Source organism: Lampetra planeri, chromosome 12 (assembly GCF_965212315.1).
Source record: "Lampetra planeri chromosome 12, kcLamPlan1.2.h2, whole genome shotgun sequence".
Taxonomy (NCBI): domain Eukaryota; kingdom Metazoa; phylum Chordata; class Hyperoartia; order Petromyzontiformes; family Petromyzontidae; genus Lampetra; species Lampetra planeri.
In genome coordinates this window covers 13,875,993-13,894,187 of record NC_136118.1, presented here as the reverse complement: position 1 = coordinate 13,894,187, position 18,195 = coordinate 13,875,993, and the positions used below count along the sequence as shown (strand labels likewise).

The following is an 18,195-nucleotide window of genomic DNA, read 5'->3' as shown; positions in this document are numbered from 1 at the left end:
AAATTAAAATTACATATATGGTAATGTTTGAGTTATAGAACATGCCCATAAATTGAGGAGGCACACACGCTGTAGAATTACGAGGGTTGCTGTTGATTGTTCTACAAAACTACACAGGGAATCGGCTTATTAAAATAATAATGTTATATTATTATCATTGTTAAACAGCGTCATGTTGCAAATTGCGTCTCAAAATTCTGAGCATAACAAACCACGGAATAGAATCAATGAAGGAACTAGAATGTCAGACATAACACGAACTAGCAAAAACACCACAGAGACACAACACTCACTAGCGAGAACACCACCACAGACACACAACACGCACTAAGTGGGGCAACAGTAAACATTTGGCCTCTGCCATCAGAGTCACGGGATATGAGCCACAGGCATCCAAGTGGCCAGGCTTGGAGGGCCGTTGATCACCACCGCACACTTTCCTTTTGGATATACGGCTGCAGTGATGTTTTATTTAAACTGGTACATTTATAATTAAGTGCACACACATTTAAACAAAGCCCTAATACCAGTGCTGGGGAGTAACGCATTACACGTAATGCAGTCACTATTATCAGGCTACAAAACCCAGGTACCGCTAATCTGGTATTGCCCCCATTAAAAATATGTAAATAATTACTTAGCACGCGCCCAGTATTGATTTATTTAGATTTACTTTCGTAACATTTTTTTTTAATACTCCCCAAAATCAATTGAAAGGGCAAAGTGGCAGTACCAGCTGATTGGTTGCAACGAGGAGCACTCACTTGCTGACAATCTTGGCGCGCTTGGCGTGCGAGAAGTTCTCCAGCTGCAGCGACTCCTGGGTGAGGAAGGCCACCGACAAGTGGAAGTAGTTGTTCCACAGCTGACGGGAGAGGAGGGGAGTGGAGGCACAGTCAGTGCTTTAGGGTTAGGTTTTCTTTAGGCACAGGTAAAACCCACTGGGGCAATACATGTTCATTTCCGACAGAGACCTCGTTACACCACGGACACCCGGTTACAGCAAAAAAAAAAGAAACGTGTGAACATAATTCAATAACGACGACACGTGGTCAAGTTATGAATGGCAAGGTCGCGCATAAACAACTACTGCGATGTGTGTGGTACGTGTAACAAAGGTGGCCGGGCGTGGTGCTGGCCACCCACCCCCTCGTGTGCCGTGCCGGCCTTCAAAATTGCTCGCTAACAGCACATGCCTCAGCAGTCTGTTAAGGCTATAAGGGGGATCTTTGTCTTTGTGTGTTGCTATGGCCCTGTGCGTATGTGTGTGCGTGTACCGGTGTCTGTCCCAAATTCGGCAAGATCGCCTGTGCAACCAAACGCAAGTAAATAGTTATTTACTAGACTTGACACGATCCACCCACTTAGCGATCCTCACTACTCATGATACCAAAATCTAAAGATTTAAAATGGTTAACGACACGGAGATGAATGAGCATATGGGATTCTGCTATAAGATATTAGTTCGGCACTGCATCTTTTGCCTCGGCAACAATTTAACAAAAATAATCATATAAATCCACCATAATCAGAAACATCATCATCATCATCATCTTTGCTGTGCTATTATTGTAATTGATATTAATTAACAAAAGTTAGGCCATTATAATATGATTGCAAACACAACTCTAATTTTGGACATAATTGCAATTCTATCTGAAGGCAATTTATCTCAATTATCTAATGATTTGGCAACAAAACAGGGCATGCTACTGCGCAAAAGTTGTGCACAGGCAGAAGACGTGGTTCACGAGCACACGCAGTGGCCAGCCAGAGCCCTCTCGGTCACCACAAGGCGCCGTTGAAGGGTGGCGGCTGAGCACATTGTCCCTCTCGTGGAAATACAATGAGACAATTTGTGGGAAGTCAACTGTGCTCGTCCTATAGCACAGACTACCCCCCATCATATGAATGTGGAATTTCCGCTGCTGGTTAAAGGCAGACAGTAAAAAAGTGAGTGCTCCCCCATTGGTCATTTGAGCAGCGAGGTACTTTGAATTGTGACGATGGTTTGAGAAAAAAAGATTAAGGTTCTGGTTATTCACAATATAGTTTTTTTTTGGGTTAGATTACGTAAATATAAATGTGTCGTTAAACCCGCCACCACTCGTCACAGCCAATTAGTAAGGTTTGTCACGTAAACAGAACGTGCCAATTCGTTACTAGTACAGCACACCGGTGTGTTGGAGAGCAACACCACATTTACAATCTGCGTACGACGTTTCGCCAGTAATTACAACCAGCTTCATCAGGCGACAGTCAGATTTGTAGATAAATCCTCCTGTTACGTTCCTTGAAATAGAGGGGTAGGTGTGATGACGTCACTCGTGAGGTGTGGGGGGAATTCATGAATCCTTCTAAATTGCATATAAATCTGGTTGTTATTCTTAAGTCGATGTTTTATATATGTATATTAAGAGATATGTTGTCCGTTGCAGCCTTTATTTCTGGCACGATTTCACAAATGCCGCACATGGGAGAGGGCTCCCGTTGCTGCTAAAGAGACACACACACAGCAGCCAGCGTAATGTGTCTCTGTAACAGAAGCGCCAGCCCAAACGACCAAATTATTCATATCAAAGCCGTGATTACAATGTTTTATTGATGGCGATTCTTTATTCATTATAATCTCGACAGCCAATATCTTGTGTCCTTGCTCCCACAACCATCACGGTTATTATTGCAGCCACTCACTCATCGTCGATCTGTGGAGGCTTTACAGACATCGGTGCCAGCGTTGCTTGAGACCATCTCTTAAAGGCGCAAGATGAGATGAGACGGTGGTGTAGCAACAACCACAACCAGCCACCTTCCCAGAGATGATTTTCACGCACAGCACCGAGTACTTTTTTTTAAGGCTGAGCCAAGCGAGAGAGGGGACGAGTCCAGGTTCAGATCCAATTGATGGAATGCAGTTGTACACATCGCGTAGACTCCTCAATGCCACGCTGCAGGTAGCGGCCTCACTGCGCGACGCAAACTTGCACCGTCCTCGCTCAACTCCGCTCTGGAATTCCCTTGCTCCCTCTCGTCTATCCAAGCTCACGTAACTCAACTCGTTTCACAAAGCACGCCAGTGCACACCGATGGCCACATTACTTCGTTATAATCTCCGGTGCCTCTTTTATAAGAAAATGGAAAGAAAAAAAACACTGCAATAGCAGCAGTGGCCTTTAATGAAGTGGGATCTTTTGGCCCTGGTTAAAGCCTTTAACGAGATGACAATGATGATGTATGCTTGATCATGTAATGATTAAGGGCAACGCGCTCGTGATTTATAACTGTTGCCATCAGAAGATAATTGTTATTTTGTTAATTGTCAATCTAATTGCAAGGTGTATTAGCTGCCAAACCGGGGTTGTTTACAGCGCTAACGACGGCGTTGTGAAGACTTTGCGACACATTCGCTCCGTCCGTCCGTCCACAGTCGCCCCTTCCAGCGCCGTGTCCTGCTCAAGCCCAACTCACTTTCTGATTGATCAACGCGATGTCTCTAACCTGCGAGTGCTCTGCAGTAAAATATGAAATGCTTACGGGAACGAACACACGTTGGAAAGCACAAAACAATCTATGCTTATGGGTATATTTATTTCCCCCCCCACCCCCAACCTCAAATAGGATTCATGATTGCCAAATGCAGAAGCACATTTTAATAGGACTTTGCACGTATAAAAATAATTGATTCCCGTGAGTAATTATAATTTAATTAACAAATGTGGCATACCGATTGTGTGGTCTATACACATATATATTGCAGGTGTAATTATTTTGGCAGTGCATCCTGCTGAAAAATTAAGAAAACAATTATATTAGAGATCGAGTGTAGAATAGACCATATGTTACTCATTCCAATTTTGCACAAAAGCCCCATCTCTTACCTGCAACTCGAAGCTGACACTGTCCAAAAACATTCTGTTCAGCGTGTCTGCAAACTGGTTAATGGCTCGGAGGAACACCCTGCAAACCACACGCACAAAAAGACAAAGATAGAGATCTCCCGTATAGCCTTAACAGACTGTTGGGGCAAGTGCTGTTAGAGAGCACCTACGACGGCCGGGACGGCACACGGCGCTTGTGCCAGGCTATGTGCACGTTAAGGCCACGTGAAGTGTCCCGCTCCCCACACACACACAGAGGAAAACAATCCTCTGTTCGGCTTCATAGACTGCAGGGCCCAGTGCCGTTTGCGAGCGCCTATTAAAACACAGAACATTCGACGGGAGGTTTGTGTAGCAAGAACCATGTCCAGCCACGTTTATCTCCTCAGATATGTTATTCACACACAGCACCATGTACTTACTTAAGGCTTCGTTCATCGAGAGATGAATATTGCACTGGGTCAGATCTGCTGCAATGAATGCTGTTCGCAAGCACCTATTAAAACTGGCACAGTGTATACGTGGAAAGTGGCGAGCACCATGCACAAAAGGCCACATTCATCTCCCCGCTGCTGATTTCTTTAAGCTCAGTTTGACCTCGGGGATATACGGGTACAGGCTCAAATACTCTGTTTGCCACTGGCGCTGTTCACAATTGTCGGGATCCCAGTGCAATGCGATAGCCACACACAAAGTCGAAGACAACGATTCCCCCATTTAGCCTGAGAGGCTGTAGAGGCAATTGCTCTTAGCGAGCGCCAATTCATGTTGGCCTGCCACAAAATGAGACTGACGAGTCCAGCCGCTTTAGTCATCCTAGTGTTGATGTTTATACGTGGACCAGGTGTTCACGAATCCATTTACGTGGTGATTCTGCATTGGCAGTGGTGCACAAGCAACTCCGCGCCATCGTGAATAACACTGTCGCCTTACCGGTGACCCTTGTAACTTGATGCGAGAAATGACTCATACTGCCACGTGGAATATCTAGCACGAGCTCAAGACAGGGAGTGGAGAGCACTGCCAAATGCTCATTGTTGCAGGAAGAATACTTGACTTGACTTTTGACATTGGTTCAAACCGCTCTCTCCTACTAATTAATTTCTCGTATAATTATTCAGCTGCCAACATAAAAAAAAAATGCTCCAATCTTGGCTCTTTTGAGTTGGTGGCCATTGCAAGGCTATTCTAAGAAAATGCACAACGGTGGTATTGACTTACGGAGCAGAAAGGGATTCCCGTTTCGTTGTTCTGTTGGAGGCAACTTGTGACGCATGAGTTGCAAACGAAAATTCTGACCTACGCATATTTTGTCTGGCTCCTGAGTGACCTCTCTCAAGTGGAGAGAGCATCATTATTTCCTGCCGCTGTTAAAATGCATCAACGGATCAAACGAGGGTGGTCGAACAGGATGCGGTCTGTTTTAAAAGCAGTGGTCGGCCACAAGGCACAAGGAAGCCCAAAGGTATTCGAGTCACCAATGAGATGTCAACACCGTGTCAAGGGCCGCGCTATTACTGCATCATCCAGTCTCGCTGGCCACCCGCACCCCCCGCTGCCTGCGTTTAGAAACAACGCGCGTTCTACAGTATTTGGCTACCGCTATGAATTCCCACCTGACGAGCCACTTCTCGCTGAGCTATCATTTGCGGCCAGGACGATTCAGAAAGAGAGCTACATCGCTCAGTGGGCCTTACCTGGTAAAATACAAACTAGTTTTAGTTGATAGTTTAACGGAGGAAATATTCGCACGGGCAATGCCCAAATGGTTACTTTGAAACACAAGGTCAAGTTCAAGGGGTCAACACGGCCACTGGCATTTGACGCCTCCAAAACTCAGCATCGCTCCTCCCCCTTCCTCCCGCCCAGATCGCGGGAATCTTGCACAGTCAACACCGGACGTGCAACTTCTGCCCTAACAGTGCCGTTCACTGCCTGGCTTACGGTCTACTCCCCTCGGTCACTGGTCACCTGCCCCTCCACCATCCCGGACATGTCTAGCATCATCCATAACCTCCCCTTCACAATTAGCTTCACTGTTAGGTCTACATTGTTGCATTGTCATTAACAAAATCACTATAGTCGCTAAGTGTATCCTGTCAAGGAATTTATAGCATCTTCCACATAACCTATAGATAAAGGCCTGGAGTACAGCTTCTCTGACATACATTATTCATGCTTCAAACATCCATCTCTTAACACCAACGTTGACCTCTCGACTATTTTAAACTGGTTTATGTATTGCTTGTCCTATGAAAAGAAAGGCTGTGCCTTATAAATGTGGATTTCCCACTCCTGGGTGAGTCACCCACAGAGACCCCTTTGTCACAACCTGGCACATTTTTACTTTTAATTGCTTCTAAATCATCAACCGATCCTTAAAAATGCAACTATGTCAAATTCCATGTTCGGAGAGTGCAAGCCTCACAAAATTTGTGTACACATATACAAACCATTATTAATACTCTCAAAATTAAATTTATCGATCGCCCAAGAATCGGGGCTGGAATTATCTGCGCATCAATGCTGTTCACGGGTTTATTCAATAGAGCGGCTGTCACAGTAAATAAAGTCGGAGTTTGCAAAGTAATTGAATGAGCACGGCCATGCATGGCTAATGCGTTCTTTATAAAAGCGGCGCGACGATAATTCATTTACCCTTCAAACAATTTCATCGAACAACCGCAGTCGGCGGACCCCACGTCCCACTCACGTAACGTTTGCGTGGCCCGACGCGGCCACACACCACGTGCACGTGTGCGCCTGCGGCTCAGGCAACTGCTTTCAGGCAAGCGTAATGGACTGAACTGACCTGATCTGCGGCGGCCGCTTTGTCCTGCAGGAAACCTGGTGACTTGGGGACGCTTAGTCGTCTGACCACTGCCGGTCGTAAATCAATAAATGTTGTATATTTAACCAGGTGAGCTTCCGGGCTTCCGACAAAGTTGTACTGGATTTGTCAGATAATACTGTTGGGATTTCAAACTGCAGCCTTCCGATTGTGAATCACATGCTCGAACGATATTGTCACCTGATCGGCTGACATTACGGAGTAGTGAGGTTTGTTTTGTTTTTCCTCATTAGGGGCACTCAATTATCACGCTGTGAAAAATAACATCCTTCTTAAATGGCCACAAGATGTCAAGGAGTGGGCTGAGAAGATGAAGCCCTCCCTCGAAACTAATTCTGGAATCATTTCAATATTTAACTCTCTTTTCAAGACTGGATGACCCTCCGCTATACTGTGTAAAGTGTGGTTTGTCACATTTCAATTATTTGACATCTATATATTTGCATGTTTTAGCCCGGATAATGAGGCTTCCCCTGATTTACATTTAAACAACGAAATCGTATTTTGTGACTTAAGAACCCGGTAACAACAAGACGTGTCCATCTACACTAGATTTCAAGTGCCAGCGCAGCACACTGATAGAGCCATCATGGGACTCTCTCAGGCATGTTATCTGTGGGTGATGTTTACATTCGCAATTTGGCCTATTGACATCAACGCATCATGACGAATGTCTTATCCACAATAGGAGTATCACTGTGACAAATGTCCGGAGATACAGACCTAATGTTCCTCGCATGACCAGTCAAATCAAAAGCTTAATTGTCAGAACTTGATTTCTACCAACGTAAAAAGTGGCCAAACAAATGTTTAACGGACGTGTTTTTTGTTTTGTGTCTGTGCAGTCATCGGTAATTCCATCGACGCGCTGCATCTGAGACCCTGCCATTTCTGTGAACTTCCCTGCGATTCAAACGCAGGATCCAGGTAGGGCCAACTCTGCATACCGACCTCCAGAGTTTCAGGCGTGAAAACGCACACCGCTTACAATTCCGGGCGGCCGCAGGAATCAAATCATCGACTCTATGGAAACTGGCTGAGCAGCGAATGTGTTACCCACTTGGCAAACCAAGCATCTAATTGTTATTAATGACAATTACAGATTTGGTTGCACGCTTCTGTCATTATTTAATCAATGCCATTGCAGTCAAGATGATTAAGTTTCCCCTGTTCAAATCTCCATTGGGTGGTTCCTATTTTCATCTGTGTTCCTGAGCCCAGTGAGTAGTGTACACATTCCTATGGCAGGGGCAGTACATCCACAAATAAACCACTGAGATTTATATTCAAAGTGTTTCCTTGATATAAATGTGTGCATGGAGGAGTGTCGTGGTGAGCGCTCTGCACTATGAACCTGGCAATCCGACTTCAAATCCTGCTCACGGCTAAAAACAGTGGTAGATATCTGAACTGGTCCCGGCCTCCCCTAGGTCTACTCAGCCTCCATTGGGTACTTGGCACAGTTGTATAAACATCGCCACTCGGGATACAAAAGCGGCCAGGCATGGTGCTGGCCGCCCACACCTTCACTTGCCATGCTGGCCTTCATAGATGCCCATGGACAACACTTGCCGCAAAAGTCTGTTAAGGCTACATGGGGGATCTTTGTATTTATAACCCCTCAAATACAGGAACGTAGTGCTTTGCGCGCTGCACTATGGACACGGCAACCCTATCTTCAAATAATGTGTTGCTTTCTGGTGCTTAGGAAAGCAATTGACAAATAACGGATTACGATGCATTTATACTTGAATCCGTTTTTAACAACGAAAATGGTGTCAGGGCCATTGTCAACTCGGAACAAGAACGAATGCCCTCGAGGGTTATTTCTTTGAAGCTCAATTTCTCTCCCGCATCAATAGGTGGCATGAGTTTCCTTTGGCAGGAATTTCGAGGCGGTTCCGCGTCGCCTTGGCTCGTTCATTGAATCAGATTCAGAGACGTCCATGTGGCTGTGCGTGGCGTCCCACGTGACCTAGTTCACCTGTGACGTGGGCTGCCCCAACAACACCAGGCTCACCTCTAGATTGGAACCCCTTGCACGTTGTTTTCCGTGGATATTCATGCCACGTTTCCGCAACCAGTAAGATCGGCTGTGTGTTCCCGGAGCGCCCTGCAGATATCCGTGTCCCCACGCATCGAGAGACACGGGGCCCTGCCAAGCTTAGCCCCCAACCCCCCACCCGCCCCTACCCCACCACCCCCACCACACTCACTTCCGGTCACTCGCTGCTGTCCTGTAAGCAATAATATTACCAGAGTGCGCATTGGACACATCCGTTGATTAGATTACACGATTACACATTATCTTTGTAACTTTCCGCTCTTCACTCGAAACAAAACAACACCGCCGTTGACGCCCGAGGCAGCGAGCCGCGCCACTCACCACTGCGTGTGCCGCTTGCACGCCGACCGCTGCATGTGCCACTGCGTGTCCCGTTTGCACGCTGACCGCTGCGTGTGCCACTGCGTGTGCCGCTTGCACGCTGACCGCTGCGTGTGCCACTGCGTGTGCCGCTTGCACGCCGACCGCTGCGTGTGCCACTGCGTGTGCCGCTTGCACGCTGACCGCTGCGTGTGCCACTGCGTGTCCCGTTTGCACGCTGACCGCTGCGTGTGCCACTGCGTGTGCCGCTTGCACGCTGACCGCTGCGTGTGCCACTGCGTGTGCCGCTTGCACGCCGACCGCTGCGTGTGCCACTGCGTGTCCCGCTTGCACGCTGACCGCTGCGTGTGCCACTGCGTGTGCCGCTTGCACACCGACCGCTGCGTGTGCCACTGCGTGTCCCGCTTGCACGGTGACCGCTGCGTGTGCCACTGCGTGTGCCGCTTGCACGCTGACCGCTGCGTATGCCACTGCGTGTCCCGCTTGCACGGTGACCGCTGCGTGTGCCACTGCGTGTGCCGCTTGCACGCCGACCGCTGCGTGTGCCACTGCGTGTCCCGTTTGCACGCTGACCGCTGCGTGTGCCACTGCGTGTGCCGCTTGCACGTCGACCGCTGCGTGTCCCGTTTGCACGCTCACCGCTGCGTGTGCCCCTTGCGCGCTGACCCCCGCACGACGCGCACGACACGCACGACTGGTTCCAACGTCCGCCCCACTTTTAAGTGCTGCGACCCCGTTATGGAAAGCCGGCTCCCGGGACTACCTTCCGACGGCACAGCCGGTGATGGGTTGGCCCGGCAGAGCTGGGAATGCGAGCCAGCGGACGTACGACACAACTCACCAGCTCACCCTCCCGGCACACCTCAAGCGCCGCGAGGGAGGCAACCTGGAGCGCTCACCTGTTCTGCATCATGTTCATGATGACCCAGTCCGCCGGGTACACATTCTTGCCGATGAGGTTCTTGAACATGATGAATGTTTCCATCAGAAAGTCCTGGAGGAACGCAGCATCCATCCTCGTCAAGCGCAATCACATCAAGCTGTTGCAGTTGCTTCTTTCCTTCTGCCAGATCCCAGAAGTCACACAGTTGACAACCAGCCACCAGGGTGTGCTTCAACATTATCCCACCACCTGGCCCAAGTCTTACTCTGATCCCAGAGTCAACATTAGACCTCCAAGGAACATTGAGAGTATCCCACCATCTGGCTTTAGATCTTCCCGAGTGTTTGCTTCTTTCATACGGCCACAAATCCGTTTTCATATTTGCTTATAATTTGAAAAATTATCATGAGTATCGTGCGTTCAGAGATACATGTGCAAGCTGACACCACGATGGAAAAACCAACGCACAGGGCGTAACGATAAAATGAGAGTAAACAGCAATATTTCATTTCCCTAGTCGAATGAGCTCACCATACGCACTGCATAATTTTGCCAATCACGGTTTAGTCTCTACACAGAAGAAAGCCAAAATGAGGTTACCCTAATACAACTGACACATTAGAGAACAAAAAAATGAATTACTTCCCCAACGCCGTCTGATATTTTTTCATCGTCTAAATCGTTGGAGGGATTAGAATAACAGATGGCAGTTAAACATTAACATGCCGCCAAAGCTGATTTTTTTTTCTTCTTCATATTTATCCAACAGCCTTCCCATGTGGCCCCACACCGCAGTCCTCAATGTTTAAGTTGTCGGGCTCTAATTCCCCCCCCCCACACCCGCGTCCCCTCCATTGGGGAAGAGATGTCCCCCAGCGGCGCGGCCGTGGGGAGCGTGTCGCGGTGTCACCGGTGGCCATGGGTTTCACATTAAATAAGCCCGGCGCCAAAGCACGGCAGATGTTCTTCCTGCACGCAGCGCCGGGTTCATGCACGCGTGGGCGGGCGGAAGGGAAGGGGCGGGGGGGTGTTTGCAAATTGACAGCCGTGTCTCATTTCTGCCACGTGTCATTGAGCTTAAAATGATGAGAGCGGTGAAATCAGGGCACGTGTTTAAGAACACTGCGAGGCGCGTGGGACTGCGTTTGCATCCCGGCAGATTGTTTCCCTGCTGCTAGGAAACGCGGCTGGAGCGGAGAGCCGGCGTTACTCAGGGCGGAGATTCGTGGGTTCAAGAGGCGGCTTGGCAGCGCTCCTTATTCCCTTCCTCTTTGTGTGGCAAGAAATTGCCTTCCCCGGTTGCTCCATCGCTCCCTGCGTGCGAGTAACGCGTTGCTCTGACGAGCCTGTAGCACGACGCGGCTGCGTGTAATCTCACGCTGCAAGTGTCTTTCCATTGTGCAGATATTACTGTTTGTTAGCCTGTACCGGTTCATCCCTTTTGATTTTACATTCATTGTTTTTCGGAATAAAAATAAACGCACAATTCCAAAACCAATTAATATGCAGGCAGTTAAGTAATTACATCCAAAATGCGGCTTAACAAGAGGAAGCAGCAGCCAGTTCGCATTTCTTTAAAAAGAAACAAATATGGTATTTTTATGTTATTAATAGCAACCTCGAGTCATAGTGCTCAGACCAATTCCTTTACAAAGGTACCTAATCATATTGGCCACATTTATAAATGCGACCAAATCCGATTAGATTGACCACATGCAGCCGCCGTAGTTGGCCTGCTTCTCAGCTGCAAATGAAGGACTCACTGCAAGCCGTTATTTTTTTATTCTTAAAACAACATATAGTTCACAATAACAAAAAATATATTAAGTCTTAGAAACCTGAAAAGACTGACAGCGTGTGTGGGAGTGATGTGGCGCACGCCTCTAATCTGGCAACTTTGGTTATCCAAGCACGGCGGGATGAGGAATTGGCGTGGGACACCGACCAACAGGGTGCAGCAGAGCGAGCGTCCACCCAGATCTGTGCGGAGTGCGAGTGTTTTCTGCATTTTTCGATTTAAAGCTTTCGAGACTGCAGGGATTCATATTCTTGATTCTTTCGGTAAAGTCACATACGTGACATACGTGACTTTACCGAAAGAACCAAGAATATGTTTTCCGCATGTTATGTTTGGATTTTATCTGGGTATGTGGGTATGTATGTTGAACTTTTTTTACACTCTACGTAGCCAATAGTGTTCATTGGAGGTGCGGGTACTCTTGTGTTTCCTCCAATAAAGAACAAGTAGCCCAAATAAGACCCCTCATGAGGCTTTTCCCCTGGCTAAAACAAACACATATTGGTATTAATTGTTTGGAGTTGACTTACATCATCATCATCATCATGTTTTTTTCTGGTCGATTAACTGATTGCCACTTTGTGTGAACTCATTAAGATATTATCACGAGTATTAACTGGAACCCGATTCCGTAATGTGGAATTTTCACAGCTGGCTGAGGGCCTCGAATAAATATGAGCCCAGCTCCACTGCCCTTCAAATGCAGCGACACCCTGACTGCCTTCTGTTAGTTGTAGAGGAAAACAAGACTTCCGTCCTCGTCTGCATCATGTACAACCTGAAGTTCGTGCAGTAAAGCATGGGAGGTTGGTTACAGCATCAATGTGGACAGCAAATGACTGATCATGATGGTGATGATTCATTATCAATTCCATGTTAATTTCTTATGAGTAGTGGACGTAATTAGTTTGAAGGTTTAACACCAATTACAGCATCCCGGCCGTGTTATTTATAACAAGACAAGAAAAGAATAAATGCCCCTTCTGAAAATCCCCACGGGCAGCAGAGGTGATGACTGCTAATTGAACGTAAACCCTGTTTAACAAAACGTAATTAATGGGGAATATCCTGCAAGGGGTGGTGTCAACGCTGTGTTCTTCAAACAATGTCATGAGTTCATCTTTGATCACTGCATTTGCAGCCCTCTACCAGAAGTGGAAATTCCGAATTCTTAGGGCAGAAACCAGTCTCCGTAGAGGCACGAGAGTGTTGGCTTCCCACCACGAAGTAGCGATTTTCACGACCCTGTAAGAAGGATGGGATGAGTCGACCCCCTCTGACGAGATGACGTATTAGCCACGAGGAGTTCGAGAAAGGCACCCCCGTTCACAATCGGCCGCTCGTGAGTTCTGATCTTGACTCAGCTCGTCATCCTGCCACAGTCGACGCGGCGATTAAACGAGAGAAGGTGACGGTGGTCGTCCTGTGGGGAGACCGGCCCCAACGCCAAACACCGGCGCCTCTCGATCACCGGCTGGCACCGCACCCGTGCCGGTGGTAGGGCCTCCACCAGAGGGAGCTCCAGAGGCTATTTTTGGCCTACTCTTCCATGCTGCATGGACGTCTTGGAAGGGATAGAAGTACGCACACTTTAACCCACCACACACGACTCACCGATCGGCTAACCATGGTGTGCTGATTTAAACTGCCGGGTGGAGTAGAGGTGGAGGGGGGAGGTGGGATCAATAAAAACTATCCCCATCGTTCCGACTGCCGTGTCGGGATATTTAACCGGCTAGTTCTAGATTACAAGTCCGTTTTGTTAACCACGACAGCACGGCAGCAACACCCCGCCCCCCGCACCGCCATGAGCTGTGTATGCTGTGCCGTGAAGAAACAGCGTGCGTGCTCATTCAAGGTGGAGACTCACGACGAGGTCGGAGCGTGTCTTGAACGTCTGGATGTAGTACTGGTAGTGGCTCTCGTCCATCTGTCGCAGGATGGCCGTCATGCACGCCACAAAATGGTTCTGCAAACGCACACACGCGCGCCACAGAGCGAAGCGTTACGTTAATCCCGTCCCACATGCTTCACGAAGCAGCTTGCGACACATTACAGTCAACACGGCCGTCGTCTCTCCGCAGGCACACGCTGCACTGACTGGGCATCGCAGTCAGTCCGCCACAAGTTTCAAGTTTCCTCATGGAGGGGAAGGGGGGGGACTAAAAAAGAAATGAAAGGGCTTCATCAAGCAGTTGATTGAGCATGGCTACTAATGACGATGAACGGTGGCACACAGGCCTGTAACCAGGCTTCGAGGTACGAAGGAACAGTTTTTTTTTTATTAATAATTTTTCACGCACCGCAAACTATCGCGCCGGTATCGTTTTGACGGTGCGGTACAATTGCACCAAATCTTTAGTATTGGGGGCTTGCGGGGCCAACAATAAAATGGGGACAACGCCTCACGTGTTGAGCACAGACTGCGGTGTTTGGCGTGGGAAGGGGAGGGGTTGTGAGGGATAGGCAGGAGCCCCCCAACACCGGGGGGACACCCCAAGGGCACGGCGTCCGCGCGACAGCGGTCGTGGGAAGGGGTGCGGGGCTGAGGCAGCGGTGATGGCGAGCGTTTGTCTGGAGGTTCTCTGTACACTCGATGGGGGACTCACCTAATGGAAAAGTATCGTCTGCTCGTTTGTAGGAGGATCTCGCGTGTACCAATGTTGGTAAGGGAATGCTACACCGCCACACTTTTAGAGACCAACCCAGTTTAGATGCCCCATTCTGTGTTCAATTGTCATCATCTTTCTCACAGTGCATCAATCATTCTATATATCTCCCCATGTCGTGACATCGCTCCCAACAGCACGTGACGTGTTAGCTGCTTCGCGTGTCAAGTGGGACGTGCTAAACAATCATGGGGCACGTGCAGCGTGGAACAAGTCCATTCCTGATTGGATGGGAGTAAATTGCTGTTGGCAGAAGGACGTAGCGTGATGGGCCGTGAGAACTGAAGTTTGGGAAACCTTGCATGAACACTTCCTCATGATATAAAACAATATCAGGTTTATCTTCTTGGTTCTTTCGGTAAAGTCACGTAGAATGGAAACAATTCTACGTGACTTTACCGAAAGAACCAAGAAGATGAATCCCTGCAGTCACGAAAGCTTTAAATCGAAATATCAGGTTTGCTACCATTTAAAGCCATGGCCTACTTGAGGCTGCAGAACAAGGCCATCCAAAATCTTTCAACTGACTTTGAGTTTGGGATTGTAAACGTGCTTGTTAAGAGCCGATATCTGTACGGCAGAGTGACAGCAACTCCCAATCTGAAGGTCGTCAGTTCAAATACGAATGGAAGTGCACTCAAATCATCGTCTGTACCCGCACTCCGTCAATCCACTTTTGGATGAAGGCAACACTGTGGTGTGTCAATCACTGGAACGTAGCACTTACCACTGATGTCAGATGGGATGCTGACCACTGTACCACCATGTTGAGTGGATTAATGGAATAAAGATAATGAGGTTGAATAAAATTAAATGAGTACCACTTCGTGGCAAGGCACCAGCGGATGTTCCCAGGGAGAGGCTACCAACTACAGAAATATGGAATTTTCATCGGTGGCTTGGCAGCACCAACAGAGGTGATCCACGGAGCCGCACGCATGCTCGCTCGTGACAGCGCTGAGATACTTTGACTTGACAAACACGGGTTGAGGCATCTGCTCGAAAGAGTTCGCTCCGCGGGACAATACCGACTAATTAGTGGCTTGAGGGATGCAGCGATTTGAGCTTCGAGACTGCGGCGGCTCATTAGGCTGGGTTCCCTGACAAGGGAGTTGACGCTTTAAGAAGTCCCTTCAAACACAAGTGGCCGGTCAAGCTCTCAGGAGGTTCAAAATGCCTTCTGTGAGAACAGAGCCAGACTAGAGCAGGGCCCTCCACAAGACCAGCTTCCTTCAAATCTTGATGCCAGCAAGTCAAGTACCTCTTAACCATAACACCACTTGGGTATAAAAAAATAAATAAGAGTATATACCAGGCTCTTAAATATAGGGGATTTGCCAGTCTAGACCGGATCATAATTGGCCTGCACAGAATAACTGACCATGTAAACGTGTTCTTGGAAATTGACCATCTCCATTGACTACAGCTGTGTAGTTACTGGGCCCAGGTGCGATATCAGGTTTGGGCAACTTTCTCGTGATGAATATAGTTCACAGTAACTTTATGCAAAATTAAAAAAGCAGCAGCAGCATGGATTCCTCGATTCACCCCACAGCGCACTCCATCGTGCCGCAAAAGTAAATACAAAATGTGTTTGTATAGATTTAAAACAATTTTTTTTTTATCACAAAATGAATAAGTGCCGTTAATCATGAATGTCAATGTTCAAGAAATTAATCACAGGCAATTATAATTCTCAAAAAGCAATCACCTTTATTTATTAAACGTTCTATTTACACTATTTTTGATGACTTGTTATTATTTACATTGTGCCTATGGATGTTTTATGGTTCTTTACGTAAATGACAGCGTTCACTCGGGCTTCATTTCTCACGGAAAATTTCCTGATCTTACTAGGGGGCCCCCAAACCCCCACGCCTTCTGGAACTTGACCCCTAACCTCCCCACTGACAGGGAGTGGAGAAGGGGAGTGGAGAGTGGAGGGTGGGAGAGAAGTCGGGAAAATATTTTCTGGAGCTCGGCCCTGGAGTTCTCCAGCTGAAATAAAACCCTGGTGTGAACCAACGATAATTGTTTTGAACGTGCATCTTTTTCCCCCTTCCCTATCACAGGTGGCGGCAGTGTGCCCGCTGACTCGAGGGTTAATCCATCTGCCCGTGGTCTCAACGCCCTCTCTTGTCCGCAGACAGGTGACCCCTGCGCCGAACACCTGAGTGGGCTGTCACAGGCCGCGCAGGTTTGATGTATGTTTTAATCACGGCTCCAACGAGCTCCTCGAAACGCGATTGCTCATTTTCTGGGGCGTCGTCGGGATAGGGCCCGTGGGGGGATGAGAGGCCAAGCAGCATCTGGCAATCTAAAGAAACATCTTAGGGAGCACACACGCATATGTTTTTTTATTCGTCACCACCGTCGTGGCGGCTGCGTGCCGATAATTGCCTCCAGCAACGGTGGGCGGCGGGGGCAGAACCTGGCAAATCCGGCACAGACGCTTTAAACTGCGACGAGCGCCTGGCGCAGTCGTCGTCGTCGTTGTTGTTGCGTAATTTGGTCGAGGGCAATTTTTCAAATTGGCAATCTGGGCCATAATTCTGGCACATGGTGATCTACTTTTGGAAATGAGGTCGGGGGGGGGGGGGTCTTGAAAGTGTATTTCAAAATTGACGGCACACTTAAACGAAACTGTTTTTCATTTTACCAGGTAAGGCCCACTAAGAACCTGGGCCCAGATCCAGGTAGGGAGAATAAGCGATTTAACCAGGATCAAGGATCACAATTATAGCAAGGTCGATGGTCTCAGCTAATGACTGCATAACATTGTCGTATGCATTTTTTTCCACTCAGTTCAGTCTAACCGAGAACCAAATCGCACGTTTGTTTATGATGGCTGATACGTGGTAAACCCCTCTTCAAACAGCACAACTGAGTTTCATATAGCGAGGAACTACAGAAATACTTCTACGATATGAACTCCCCGTGCCAGACATGAAGTGATACTTTGCTGACAGAAGGAGCACCTCCACTGCTCGTTCGAAGCCCACTGCACGTATCCTGAGCACGTTGTAAATCTAACATGTGATTATTACTCTGGAAAAAAGAGCTCACTCTCGCCAAGGTCAATCATTGCTTTCTATGCCACGCTACAGACTCTGTGTTCTACGCCCTTTGCAAGGTTTAGACACGTGATTACTTTTAAACTAAATTACGTGCAGGTCATGATAGCAGCTAAAACATTTTGAATGGATTTAATCGATTGATCGAAAAATGGAAAAAGCACCGATACAAATATGGACGTGTTTTCATGAAATGAAAGATGTATTTTGATTTAATACACATTTTTATGGTAACATAAAATTTTAAAGCTGAAACCAGGCCACCCAGCCTGACGTGAGAAACACGGTCCAGTTTTTAAAATATATAAAAAATTAATAACCATTATTTTATGAGGCCACTAAATTCTTTGATTAGGGGAACGGATAAAAGCGGTTACGCGACCGGTGTGGCACTCTTAACGGCTGGAGGAGAACGATTACGAACACATCCTCACAAGTAAAAGTCGCTGCCAATACTAAGGAAAAACTTCGCTCCCCGATGTTGTTTTTTTTATATCGGTAACGCACTGTGCCAGACCGTTTGACTCGCTTTTAAAAGATTTCGAGTTAAAGTTCCAGCCAGCACGTAGGGATCCGCCCATCATCCATGCAGAGTCGGTAAAAAGATTTTAAAAAAATGTTTGGCAAGCCAACGGCGGCCGTCTTGTTGGGGGAGA

The 18,195-nt window shown here is 47.7% G+C and overlaps 1 protein-coding gene across 2 annotated transcripts in view; it reads right to left on the bottom strand.

Annotated features, from left to right (window-relative positions):
* The window catches only part of LOC144721730 (dedicator of cytokinesis protein 1-like), a 311,613-nt gene that overhangs the window by 51,874 nt on the left and 241,544 nt on the right, over nt 1–18,195 (bottom strand). For both annotated transcript variants that reach the window (XM_078599607.1, XM_078599608.1), the window contains exons 28-31: nt 13,667–13,765; nt 10,015–10,109; nt 3,879–3,957; nt 765–865 (exon numbers count right to left, since the gene is read on the bottom strand). In XM_078599607.1, coding sequence (XP_078455733.1) covers nt 765–865; nt 3,879–3,957; nt 10,015–10,109; nt 13,667–13,765 — 374 coding nt within the window. The remainder of the gene's footprint in view (nt 1–764; nt 866–3,878; nt 3,958–10,014; nt 10,110–13,666; nt 13,766–18,195) is intronic.